This window comes from Pelophylax lessonae (assembly GCF_965119305.1).
Source record: "Pelophylax lessonae genome assembly, chromosome: 12".
Lineage (NCBI taxonomy): Eukaryota > Metazoa > Chordata > Amphibia > Anura > Ranidae > Pelophylax > Pelophylax lessonae.
Genome location: NC_138779.1, coordinates 215,148,319 through 215,161,070, shown reverse-complemented (window position 1 = coordinate 215,161,070; position 12,752 = coordinate 215,148,319). Strand labels below are relative to the sequence as shown.

Genomic DNA, 12,752 nt, shown 5'->3' with positions numbered 1-12,752 from the left:
TACCATGTCACACCCCCCCTAGAGCGCTAGAGCACTCCAGACACACAGATCCTACAGGGAAGGACCCTCAGACCAGGGGGATCTCTTGGGAGGCACAAATACCATTATCCCCAGGGGAGGGCCCACATCCCCCCCCCCCCAAGGCCAGCAGGGGCAAGGGGGGCACAGTTGCTCACCATACCATGGCCTGGGTGGGCTCCGCTCCAGGCAGACTGCCTCCCACCCGAAGTGGGGGTGCTGCTGTAAGCCGAGGGGTACGCTGCAGGGCGTTCCAGGTTGTTGTGTCCCGGTGAGGCATCCGCTCACAGGCTCATCCCCCTCAAGATAAGGGGTCACAGTCATGGCTAGGCCTAGGTCGGAACTATAACCTGCTCATGCTCGTAGGCCAGACTGGGGGGGACCATAAGGATCTAATTATCCAGTGCGAAGCCCCAGCCAGCATGGTTGCTTGCAGATCACCAGGAATTTCTTCCCTAAATACTAGCTAGCAAGTGAGTAAAGAAAAATAAAATATTCTCTAAAAGAAATAAAGAACTGAGACTGGAGTCCCAGCAGGAAACCAAGGTCCTACCCCTCCTCTAGGCAGAAACAAACTGATGTGCTGGGCTGTGCAGTGAGGGTTTATGCCTGGAGGGACAGCCCCCTGGGCGTGAATATTCACATTTTCCTGCCTAGACTACTCCTGATGGGAGGAGCATAAACCCGCTCAGCTCATTGAGATGAGGCTGCGTCTGTCTATGGATCCTTTCAGTAACACTTCCTGTCCTGGGGGGCAACAACTCTCACTCACTGCACTTTATTTGTGGAGGTGCAGCATTGTGACCCCAGTACAGGGCTACAGAATAGCTTTCCCTCTCAATATCCTACAAGGGAGGTGTTCTGTAGTCTTCAGAATAAAAATGAAATCAGGGTGGATTCGAAATCCAACGCAGCAGAAGAGCAGCACAGGAAGGCCAACAGTGAGAATGCCACTGCTGTAATGCAAGGTCACAGTGGTCGACTGACAGCACTGTCCACTATAGCCAAGCCCTGATTGGCTTAATCTCCCTAGCGGTATTCCCGAGTGTGGCTCGGGGTTAATTTTCAGTATCTAAAGCAGTAACCCCGAGCAACACTCGGGATTACCCCAGAATCACACTCACCTTCCCCTGCCATCCTCGGCGGATGCCGGCGCCTGTCTTCCAGTTCCCTTCCCTCCGAGCGTTGTGACGCAGGGGGGGGGGGTGGAACCGGCGGCAAATTCAAAAATGTAAATACACCAAAATGAGATGATAGAAAGCTGTGATCCTAACGGATTACACTGTATCATCCCATTTCACCACAGGATTTCACCTGGTGACTCTTCCAGTGCCCTGCCTGTGCTTTTCCAGTTCTTTGTGCCTGGAAAATAGAGAACGACCATGGCGTCCAAAAAGCGTTCTTTTTGCGCAAAATCGTTTTTTAGACGAACTGGAAAACAGCGACAGCGAAACGGAGTTACTTGAAGAACTGAGCGATAGTGATTGGTGGGAAAATTCGTCATCAGGTACGGAAAGTGACGACAGCGACGATTCTGATGTCTCTTTCTGGCACATCGCTTGTGGAATTTGGGAAGTATAACAAATGATTATTTTCCAACGGAGAGAATTTTCCCACCAATCGCTATCGCTCAGTTCTTCAAGTAATCAGTTTCGCTGTTGCTGTTTTCCAGTTCGTCTAAAAGTGCTTTTGCGCAAAAAGAACGCTTTTTGGACTCCATGGTCGTTCTCTATTTTCCAGGCACAAAGAACTGGAAAAGCACAGGCAGGGCACTGGAAAAGTCACCAGGTGAAATCCTGTGGTGAGATGGGATGATACAGTGTAATCCGTTAGGATCACAGCTTTCTATCATCTCATTTGGTGTATTTACATTTTTGAATTTGCCGCCGGTTCCACCCCCTGCGTCGCAACGCTGGCAGAGAAGGGAACCGGAAGGCAGGTGCCGGCCTCAGCTGAGCACACAGCGGGAGGACGGCGGGAGAAATCGCAGGGGAAGGTGAGTTTTAAAATATAAAACAACAGATTTCCATGCAAAACAATGTACCGCTTTTAGCACAGAAATCCTGACATAATCAGACCGCCAGAGAGGGTAAAGTGCTGGTCCACTCTCTACCAGTGTGACTGCAGGAAAAAGGTTTTTGGTTTGTTGTGTTTTTTTTAACACCTGAGGGGCTTTTGGAGGGCAGGGGTTGATTGAAATAGTGGCCACATACCTGACCACAATGTAACCATAAAAAATAAACACAAAACAGGTGGTCCACATGTGTTTTATTATATAAAGTTGTTTTTTTAGCAAATTAATTTAAAACATAATAATACGTATAAAGTTTTGCTTTTCCCCCAGAGCGCTTTGGCATTCGCCTCCTTCCTAGAACAGAGACGACGCAGCGGCCGATGGCCAGAGTTAGCTTATTCTGCGGCTTCCTCAGTTGCCGTGGACGAGACTGACGAAGAGGGTGAGACAGCTTAGGGACAGGAGACCGGTGACCACGGCTTTCAGGAGGAGGGCAGTCCAGCTGCCCAGCAGGAAGATGTGGACGAAGCAGCTGCAAGGAAGAAAAACAACAAATTAATTCAATGCATCAAGTAACGGGTCACCAACAAAAAGAGGAAATTCCAAAGCAATTGTAAACAAGGGTACTGCTCCAAGTGGTCTTCTGACTTAACGGGGGCAGTTCTTCCCCTACATGAGAGATTCAAATTAAGAAAGCAAAGTATCCGCCATGTTTTTTTTTAGGTTTGCAAAAAGCTTCATTGCAACTTGGATACATTTACAAAATTAACCACTTAAGCCCCGGAGGATTTGGCTGCTAAAAGACCAGGGTTTTTTTTGCGATTTTTTACTGCGTGACTTTAACGGACAATTGCACGGTCGTGCGACGCTGTACCTAAACAAATTTGACGTCCTTTTTTTCCCCACAAACAGAGCTTTCTTTTGGTGGTATTTGATCACCTGTGCGCTTTTTTGATCATGCGCTATAAACAAAAAAAGAGCGTCAATTTTGCAAAAATAACAATATTTTTCACATTTTTTATATGAAATTCCCGAAAAAAAAAAAAAGTAAAAATCAAAATTTTTTAACATTTTCGGCCAATTTGTTTTATGCTACATATGTTTGGTTTGCGCAAAAGTTATCGCGTTTACTAACAAAGGGAAAGATTTTTGTCATTTTTTGTGTTTTCTTTTTTTAACGCGTAATGGCGGCGATCTGCAATTTTTTTTGCGGGACTGTGACATTGCGGCGGACAGATCGGAACCCTTGACTGACATTTTTGACACTTTTGAGGGTACCAGTGACATTACTACAGTAATCAGTGCTATACATATGCACTGTTACTGCAAAAATGACACTGGCAGGGAAGTGGTTAACTGTATTGGAGAGGGAGGGGTTAAGTGTGTCCTAGGGGCGTGTTTCCAACTGTAGTAGGACATGGCTATTGGTGTAAAAACAAAGATCAACGGTCCTACATAGTAGAACCGTCTGATCTTCATTTTTACACCAGGGAGAATGACAGGCGGCTTGTTTACATAAGCCGCTCCGCCTTTCTCCCTTCACTGGAGCGATCGTGACAGACCGGCGGACGATCGGGTCCGCCGGTCACACGCACTGACTTGTCAGTGAACGAACCGGGGCGGGCGCGCGCCCGCCCGCAATTGGCTCGCAAGTCAGTGACAGGCGAGTGACGTACCCATACGTCACCCTGCCTGGCCGGGGCTGACCACCGCAGTATATAGTCGTGCGGCGGTTGGCAACCGGTTAAATCAAAGCACACATAGCTCTCCGCCAGTCCCTGAATCTTCTCCTCTCTTCACCCCAACAGGGGCTTAGGCCCCTTTCACACAGGCTTTGTTCGCTCTGTTCAGCCGGGGATCCGAGAGAAAATCCTTTGCTGAATCATAGAAAAACAGTCCGTTATGGGACGTCCATTCCCATTCAACATCTCCTGTGATGGCTTCACGGGAGACCAGATGTTAACCACTTAAGGACCACCCGCCGCAGTTATACTGCGGCAGGTTGGCCCTCCTGCGCAAACCCCACCCCCCCCCCCCTCCGTGGCTTGCCCGGGTCTCCCGTCCCACCGGGAGACCCGGGCAACCAGCCGGCACGGCTGCCGAAGACCCGACCAAAGCCACATTCGGCTCTGATCGGGTCTCCATGCAAAAACCCGGAAGTGATGTCATGAAATCACTTCCGGGTACTCAAAAAATGACAGCCAAACTTGGCATTTTGAATGCTTTTACGTGCAGAGGAGGGGTTTGGGATCTTTTAGACGCCCAGATCCCTCTACAAGAGTACCTGTCAAGTAAAAAAAAAAAAATAAATAAAAATCATTTTTTTTTAAAAAATGTACGAAAAGATTGGCCGATGTCGATACGCAATGACCAAAATATCGGTATCCGCAATTAAAAAAAACAATCGGTCGATCACTAATTTCCAGTGTCTTTCTTCTCCCGAGACCTGGAACACATTTTGTACTTTTTACTCGGATAATACTTACTCCATGAGGAAGGCTTTATACATGCTGAGTCCCAGGAGAACCGTTACGGGAAGACGGAAGTGAGTAGGGAGGTCGTACCGCGTCCACATCCATACAAGAGCGGCTACAGCCATGTAATGAACCTGAGGACACAGGAGAAGGTCAACAAGAGCAATCAGAGCATCACCTGACCAATAAACCAATGAGAAGCCCCTCAAAGAAGGGTTATGCCGTACCAAGCTGATGTTGGAATCGATGCTCATCTGGATGTATTTCCAATCAAATTCTATTCCTCGAGCACCAACCCATAGAGGTAGACATCTGATAGGGAAACAAAGGAGGCAACTTATAAATGTTATTAGATAAACTAAATGGATTAGTGTCTTTTTACAATCTAACTATACACTCACCAGCCACTTTATTAGGTACACCTAATAAATAGGTTCCGGTGCAGGCGTGGCATCCCTGCACCAACCGAATCACCGCGATCCGGAAATCATTGCAAATCGCGGGACGCCTGTGTGATGCCTGTGATTTGCAATAGCACCCCAAACGCTGTGCGATGTTGCCGCGATTTTCGCCTGCCAAATCGCAGTAACATCGCGCGAACAGAATTCGCGGGACGCAACTAAACCCCTGTTTTAAACGCATACTGTTAGACAGGTCAATTCGGTTGGTTGCAGGCAGGTTGGTAAGTTGTGACTGGAAACTCCTTGGCTTTTTTTACTATTGTAGAAGCAGCCTCAGCCTGTCTCCGTTCAGACCACCCCCCCATGATGTGTTACGCCCCACCCACCACCATGAATAAGCCCCATGGGCAGGGGTGAAACGCATTGTGGAGGGAGCCAGGCTGAGGCTGCTTCTGCTAAAGTAAAGGGCCATACACACTATAAGATTTTCTGAAGACTTTTTCCTTCAGATTTACCTTTTCTATGTAGTGCAAGGGCCTGCCGGATTGCATACAAATTGAAAGTGTTTAGGTTTGACCTCATATTATATGGTTTTGATAAATCTAAAGGAAAAAGTCTTCAAAAAATCTTATAGTGTGTATGGCCCATTACTGTCAAGTCCCGATAGTGTGCGGCAAGGTTGTTGCCTTTCTTTCCCCTCAGCTTTGGTGTCAGATGAGACTTGTAGTCTTCCCATTCACACATTCCTGTGAATAGATGCTGTGGCTGTGCATGGTTGCACCCGATGAATTCAAATATCAACAGCAAATGGGAGCAAGAAGCCCCTTGTGATTCAGCTAACTGGAAGGAGGGGAGGTGCAGTTTGAGGATGAGGGGGGTTTGGAAAAGGCAACCATGTTTTATAATACACCCTAAATAAGAGCGACATGAAACACGGTATGAAAGGTGAAGTATGCCCTATTGCAGGATTAGCTTTCCAGGCACTTCTTACTACAGAGACTCCGAACACTCCGAACACTCTACAATACTAATTAATGAAGGAAAAAGGAGAGGAGTCGTAAGTTTCTCACCTAGACATGACGAGCTCTGCCGTCGCCCATCCCATGGCTGCCACCATTATTTTATACTCTCCCTTCCCAGCATTCCTGGACATCACTAAATGCAGCCCCAGGAGGTCCGCCAGGTCAACCGTGGCCTTCATAAACTCCTAGGAGGGGGAAAAACATTCAGATATAAAACTGAGAGACATCGGCCAAAAATAAAATGATTGAACTATGGATGAGAGAGGACGATTTCTTCTGGTCTTTCTGGAGTGTTTACGGAAAATGTATTGTTTTCTATTGTTTCCTCTTTTGAGAACAAATCTCAAAATATTTTTTGTTAAAGCAACCAGGAAATGGATGAGCAGAGAGGAGAACAGAAGAGGGGAGGAGGATAGTAGGGGAGGAGGAATGGTGAGGAGGAACGGAGAGGATAGTAGGAGAGGAGGAACGGGGAGGATAGTAGGAGAGGAGGAACGGGGAGGATAGTAGGAGAGGAGGAACGGGGAGGATAGTAGGAGAGGAGGAACGGGGAGGATAGTAGGAGAGGAGGAACGGGGAGGATAGTAGGAGAGGAGGAATGTAGAGTATAGTAGGGGAGGAGGAATGGGGAGGAGGAATGGGGAGGATAGTAGGAGAGGAGGAACGGGGAGGATAGTAGGAGAGGAGGAACGGGGAGGATAGTAGGAGAGGAGGAACGGGGAGGATAGTAGGGGAGGAGGAATGTAGAGGATAGTAGGGGAGGAGGAATGGGGAGGATAGTAGGGGAGGAGGAATGGGGAGGATAGTAGGAGAGGAGGAATGGAGAGGATAGTAGGGGAGGAGGAATGGGGAGGAGGAATGGGGAGGATAGTAGGAGAGGAGGAACGGGGAGGAGGAATGGGGACGATAGTAGGGGAGGAGGAACGGGGAGGATAGTAGGGGAGGAGGAATGGAGAGGATAGTAGGGGAGGAGGAATAGTGAGGAGGAACGGGGAGGATAGTAGGAGAGGAGGAACGGGGAGGATAGTAGGAGAGGAGGAACGGGGAGGATAGTAGGAGAGGAGGAACGGGGAGGATAGTAGGAGAGGAGGAACGGGGAGGATAGTAGGAGAGGAGGAACGGGGAGGATAGTAGGAGAGGAGGAACGGGGAGGATAGTAGGAGAGGAGGAACGGGGAGGATAGTAGGAGAGGAGGAATGGAGAGGATAGTAGGGGAGGAGGAATGGGGAGGATAGTAGGAGAGGAGGAATGGAGAGGATAGTAGGGGAGGAGGAATGGGGAGGAGGAATGGGGAGGATAGTAGGAGAGGAGGAACGGAGAGGATAGTAGGGGAGGAGGAATGGGGAGGATAGTAGGAGAGGAGGAATGGAGAGGATAGTAGGGGAGGAGGAATGGGGAGGAGGAATGGGGAGGATAGTAGGAGAGGAGGAACGGGGAGGATAGTAGGAGAGGAGGAACGGGGAGGATAGTAGGAGAGGAGGAACGGGGAGGATAGTAGGAGAGGAGGAACGGGGAGGAGGAATGGGGACGATAGTAGGGGAGGAGGAACGGGGAGGATAGTAGGAGAGGAGGAATGGAGAGGAGGAACGGGGAGAATAGTAGGAGAGGAGGAACGGGGAGGATAGTAGGAGAGGAGGAACGGGGAGGATAGTAGGAGAGGAGGAACGGGGAGGATAGTAGGAGAGGAGGAACGGGGGGGATAGTAGGAGAGGAGGAACGGGGGGGATAGTAGGAGAGGAGGAACGGGGGGGATAGTAGGAGAGGAGGAACGGGGGGGATAGTAGGAGAGGAGGAACGGGGAGGATAGTAGGAGAGGAGGAACGGGGAGGATAGTAGGAGAGGAGGAACGGGGAGAATAGTAGGAGAGGAGGAATGGAGAGGATAGTAGGGGAGGAGCAACGGGGAGGATAGTAGGGGAGGAGCAACGGGGAGGAGGAACGGGGAGGATAGTAGGGGAGGAGCAACGGGGAGGATAGTAGAAGGTTTCCAGTCTCACCCCGATGAAGTCGTACGCTCCCACTGCTCCTTCCCAGGTTGGGAAAAAGGTCGCCAAGAAAAGCATCTGGAATACAGGAAAACAGAATCTTACTTCTGGGTCAGTAGATGTGATAGGACATCTATGGTGAGACCAAATCACACAGATCCCCCCTCCCCCACCCATACATACATACATACAACCCACAATGCCCATACCCCCTCCCTTACACACACTGTACCACCCCTCCATCCCAGAACCCCCCCATACACTGTATGCCACCCAAATCACTCACCCCCCCCCCCCCGCCACCCTCTTCAATACCTAAAACACCCATCACTACCCCTCCATCCAAGAACCAACCCCATACACCACCACCTCTCCTGTATCATGTCTGCAGTCTCTGACCATCTTTTGTATCATGTCTGCAGTCTCTGACCATCTCTTGTATCATGTCTGCAGTCTCTGACCATCTCCTGTATCATGTCTGCAGTCTCTGACCTCCGCCTGTATCATGTCTGCAGTCTCTGACCCTCTCCTGTATCATGTCTGCAGTCTCTGACCCTCTCCTGTATCACGTCTGCAGTCTCTGGCCATCTCTTGTATCACGTCTGCAGTCTCTGGCCATCTCTTGTATCACGTCTGCAGTCTCTGACCATCTCTTGTATCACGTCTGCAGTCTCTGACCATCTCTTGTATCACGTCTGCAGTCTCTGACCATCTCTTGTATCACGTCTGCAGTCTCTGACCATCTCTTGTATCATGTCTGTAGTCTCTGACCATCTCTTGTATCATGTCTGTAGTCTCTGACCATCTCTTGTATCATGTCTGTAGTCTCTGACCATCTCTTGTACCATGTCCGCAGTCTCTGACCCTCTCTTGCATCCTGTCTGCAGTCTCTGACCATCTCCTGTATCATGTCTGCAGTCTCTGTCCATCTCTTGTATCGTGTCCGCAGTCTCTGGCCATCTCTTGTATCACGTCTGCAGTCTCTGACCATGTCTTGTATCACGTCTGCAGTCTCTGACCATCTCTTGTATCATGTCTGCAGTCTCTGACCATCTCTTGTATCATGTCTGCAGTCTCTGACCATCTCTTGTATCATGTCTGCAGTCTCTGACCATCTCCTGTATCATGTCTGCAGTCTCTGACCATTTCTTGTATCATGTCTGCAGTCTCTGACCATCTCTTGTATCATGTCTGCAGTCTCTGACCATTTCTTGTATCATGTCTGCAGTCTCTGACCATCTCTTGTATCATGTCTGCAGTCTCTGACCATCTCCTGTATCATGTCTGCAGTCTCTGACCATTTCTTGTATCATGTCTGCAGTCTCTGACCATTTCTTGTATCATGTCTGCAGTCTCTGACCATCTCTTGTATCATGTCTGCAGTCTCTGACCATCTCCTGTATCATGTCTGCAGTCTCTGACCATCTCTTGTATCATGTCCGCAGTCTCTGACTATCTCTTGTTTTCTGTCTGCAGTCTCTGACCATCTCTTGTATCATGTCTGCAGTCTCTGACCATCTCTTGTATCATGTCTGCAGTCTCTGACCATCTCTTGTATCATGTCTGCAGTCTCTGACCATCTCCTGTATCATGTCTGCAGTCTCTGACCATTTCTTGTATCATGTCTGCAGTCTCTGACCATCTCCTGTATCATGTCTGCAGTCTCTGACCATCTCCTGTATCATGTCTGCAGTCTCTGACCATTTCTTGTATCATGTCTGCAGTCTCTGACCATCTCCTGTATCATGTCTGCAGTCTCTGACCATCTCTTGTATCATGTCTGCAGTCTCTGACCATCTCTTGTATCATGTCTGCAGTCTCTGACCATCTCTTGTATCATGTCTGCAATCTCTGTCCATCTCTTGTATCATGTCTGCAGTCTCTGACCATCTCCTGTATCAAGTCTGCAGTCTCTGACCATTTCTTGTATCATGTCTGCAGTCTCTGACCATCTCTTGTATCATGTCTGCAATCTCTGTCCATCTCTTGTATCATGTCTGCAGTCTCTGTCCATTTCTTGTATCGTGTCCGCAGTCTCTGGCCATCTCTTGTATCACGTCTGCAGTCTCTGACCATGTCTTGTATCACGTCTGCAGTCTCTGACCATCTCTTGTATCATGTCTGCAGTCTCTGACCATCTCTTGTATCATGTCTGCAGTCTCTGACCATCTCTTGTATCATGTCTGCAGTCTCTGACCATCTCCTGTATCATGTCTGCAGTCTCTGACCATTTCTTGTATCATGTCTGCAGTCTCTGACCATCTCTTGTATCATGTCTGCAGTCTCTGACCATTTCTTGTATCATGTCTGCAGTCTCTGACCATCTCTTGTATCATGTCTGCAGTCTCTGACCATCTCCTGTATCATGTCTGCAGTCTCTGACCATTTCTTGTATCATGTCTGCAGTCTCTGACCATTTCTTGTATCATGTCTGCAGTCTCTGACCATCTCTTGTATCATGTCCGCAGTCTCTGACTATCTCTTGTTTTCTGTCTGCAGTCTCTGACCATCTCTTGTATCATGTCTGCAGTCTCTGACCATCTCTTGTATCATGTCTGCAGTCTCTGACCATCTCTTGTATCATGTCTGCAGTCTCTGACCATCTCCTGTATCATGTCTGCAGTCTCTGACCATTTCTTGTATCATGTCTGCAGTCTCTGACCATCTCCTGTATCATGTCTGCAGTCTCTGACCATCTCCTGTATCATGTCTGCAGTCTCTGACCATTTCTTGTATCATGTCTGCAGTCTCTGACCATCTCCTGTATCATGTCTGCAGTCTCTGACCATCTCTTGTATCATGTCTGCAGTCTCTGACCATCTCTTGTATCATGTCTGCAGTCTCTGACCATCTCTTGTATCATGTCTGCAGTCTCTGACCATCTCTTGTATCATGTCTGCAATCTCTGTCCATCTCTTGTATCATGTCTGCAGTCTCTGACCATCTCCTGTATCAAGTCTGCAGTCTCTGACCATTTCTTGTATCATGTCTGCAATCTCTGTCCATCTCTTGTATCATGTCTGCAGTCTCTGACCATCTCCTGTATCAAGTCTGCAGTCTCTGACCATCTCTTGTATCATGTCCGCAGTCTCTGACCATCTCTTGTATCATGTCTGCAGTCTCTGACCATCTCTTGTATCATGTCTGCAGTCTCTGACCATCTCTTGTATCATGTCTGCAGTCTCTGACCATTTCTTGTATCATGTCTGCAGTCTCTGACCATCTCCTGTATCAAGTCTGCAGTCTCTGACCATTTCTTGTATCATGTCCGCAGTCTCTGACCATCTCTTGTATCATGTCTGCAGTCTCTGACCATCTCTTGTATCATGTCTGCAGTCTCTGACCATCTCTTGTATCATGTCTGCAGTCTCTGAGCTCTGTAGCGCCCCCTTCTGTCAGTCACACTGTATTGCCCCCTCACCTTGCAGAGTTGTACACACAGGTAGGTGGCCCCGGCCTGCACACATCTCCAGAAGGCGTTGTACTCGGACCTGTAATACACAGACAGGGTCAGTCAGGGGGGGCCTTTCCCTCCCCCACCCCGGGGTCCCCCCCTTCCCCTCCTCCACTCACAGGCCGCTGCATTTGTAGGTGATGAAATAAGGGAAATAGGCCAGAGCGAAACAATTCCCGAAATGGAAGAGCGTCATGGCGACCCTCCGCTACAGCCCGTCCCGGCCACCGTACCCTCCTGTCACCTTCCGCACTACCGCGTCTGCGCAGTACACTCAATTCACACCGCGCCTGCGCATTACCCTCATCCCAGCAGCTACCGCGCCTGCGTATCACGTCACGTGTTCTGTGCGGCTGGCTGGAGAGTGCGCCTGCGCACAGGAGGAACCACCTGTCTGCGACGTCAGGGAGCGCGACACGTGGGAAGTCCATGGCTTGGAGATGGTTGCCGGGCAACGCCGGCTGCCCTATTCAGCCAATAGAAAATCTGTCACCGCCCATAACTCCTTAAAAAGGCACTCAACCTCCACATATGTGTAATTTATGGCCCAATAATGCCATTCTCATCCTCCATGTCTGTTACAATGTATCCAATCTCATACACAGGATACAAGGAGCACTGCTGGTGTGACCTATCCTGCAACTGGATTTATCTCAGCAGCCGTTCTTTACTGACCGGGTCAGACCGGACACAAGTGCTTCTAGTGTGGCCTATGCTGAAGTTGGTTTTATCTCAGCACTTATTGTTTACTGAATGGGTCATATAGTACACAAGTGCTTCTAGCGTGGCCTATGCTGTAGCTGGTTTTATCTCAGCAGCCATTCTTTACTGACTGGGTCAGACAGGACACAAGTGTTTCTAGTGTGACCTATTCTGCCACCGGCTTTATCTCAGCAGTTATTCTTGACAGTTCTGCTCGGTGATGGGTCAAATGGGACACAATGAGCTCTTCCAGTGTGGCCTATGCTGCCATTGGTTTTATCTCAGCAGCCATCCCCTGCCATATGGCTGTTTGTGTTTTCCTTCCTCTGTAAACCTGTAAAGATTTTTTTAGAATTCTTTTAAAGAGAATAAATAAAAAAGGAGGGGGATTATGTAGGTGGATTGGGGGGGGGGGGGGAGTATCGAATCCATCCCCCCCCCCCCAGAGGGGTTGCGACTCAACGCCTTCAGTCACCACCCTCCCTACTGAGCCCCAGAGACTGACGTTCCTTCCCAAAAAGTTCTAATGAAAACCCCCTTTACCCCTTGCAGTTGGGAATGGAATGGGGGGGGGGGGGGTAAAAGCACACAGCTGAGACCCACGTTTACCTCCCAATCACTCCCTTTTAAGCTACAAGAGCACACATATGCTGCACACCATCATGGTGCAGTGAAATGACCCC

General features: G+C 49.0%; 1 protein-coding gene across 2 annotated transcripts; it reads right to left on the bottom strand.

The window, feature by feature from the left end:
- Positions 1-2,345: 2,345 nt before the first annotated feature.
- TMEM147 (transmembrane protein 147) lies at positions 2,346-11,632 on the bottom strand. Of its 2 annotated transcripts, XM_082273619.1 has the most exons (7): positions 11,487-11,632; positions 11,335-11,404; positions 7,926-7,991; positions 5,978-6,114; positions 4,734-4,818; positions 4,519-4,640; positions 2,346-2,564 (listed from the first exon to the last, which is right to left on the bottom strand). In XM_082273619.1, the coding sequence occupies exons 1-7, from the start codon at positions 11,561-11,563 to the stop codon at positions 2,444-2,446; spliced, it is 678 nt and encodes a 225-aa protein (XP_082129745.1). In that variant the 5' UTR covers positions 11,564-11,632; the 3' UTR covers positions 2,346-2,443. The 2 variants fall into 2 exon arrangements, with proteins under 2 accessions (XP_082129745.1, XP_082129744.1); XM_082273618.1 differs by having other exon boundaries at positions 4,519-4,818.
- Between the last annotated feature and the right edge of the window lie 1,120 nt (positions 11,633-12,752).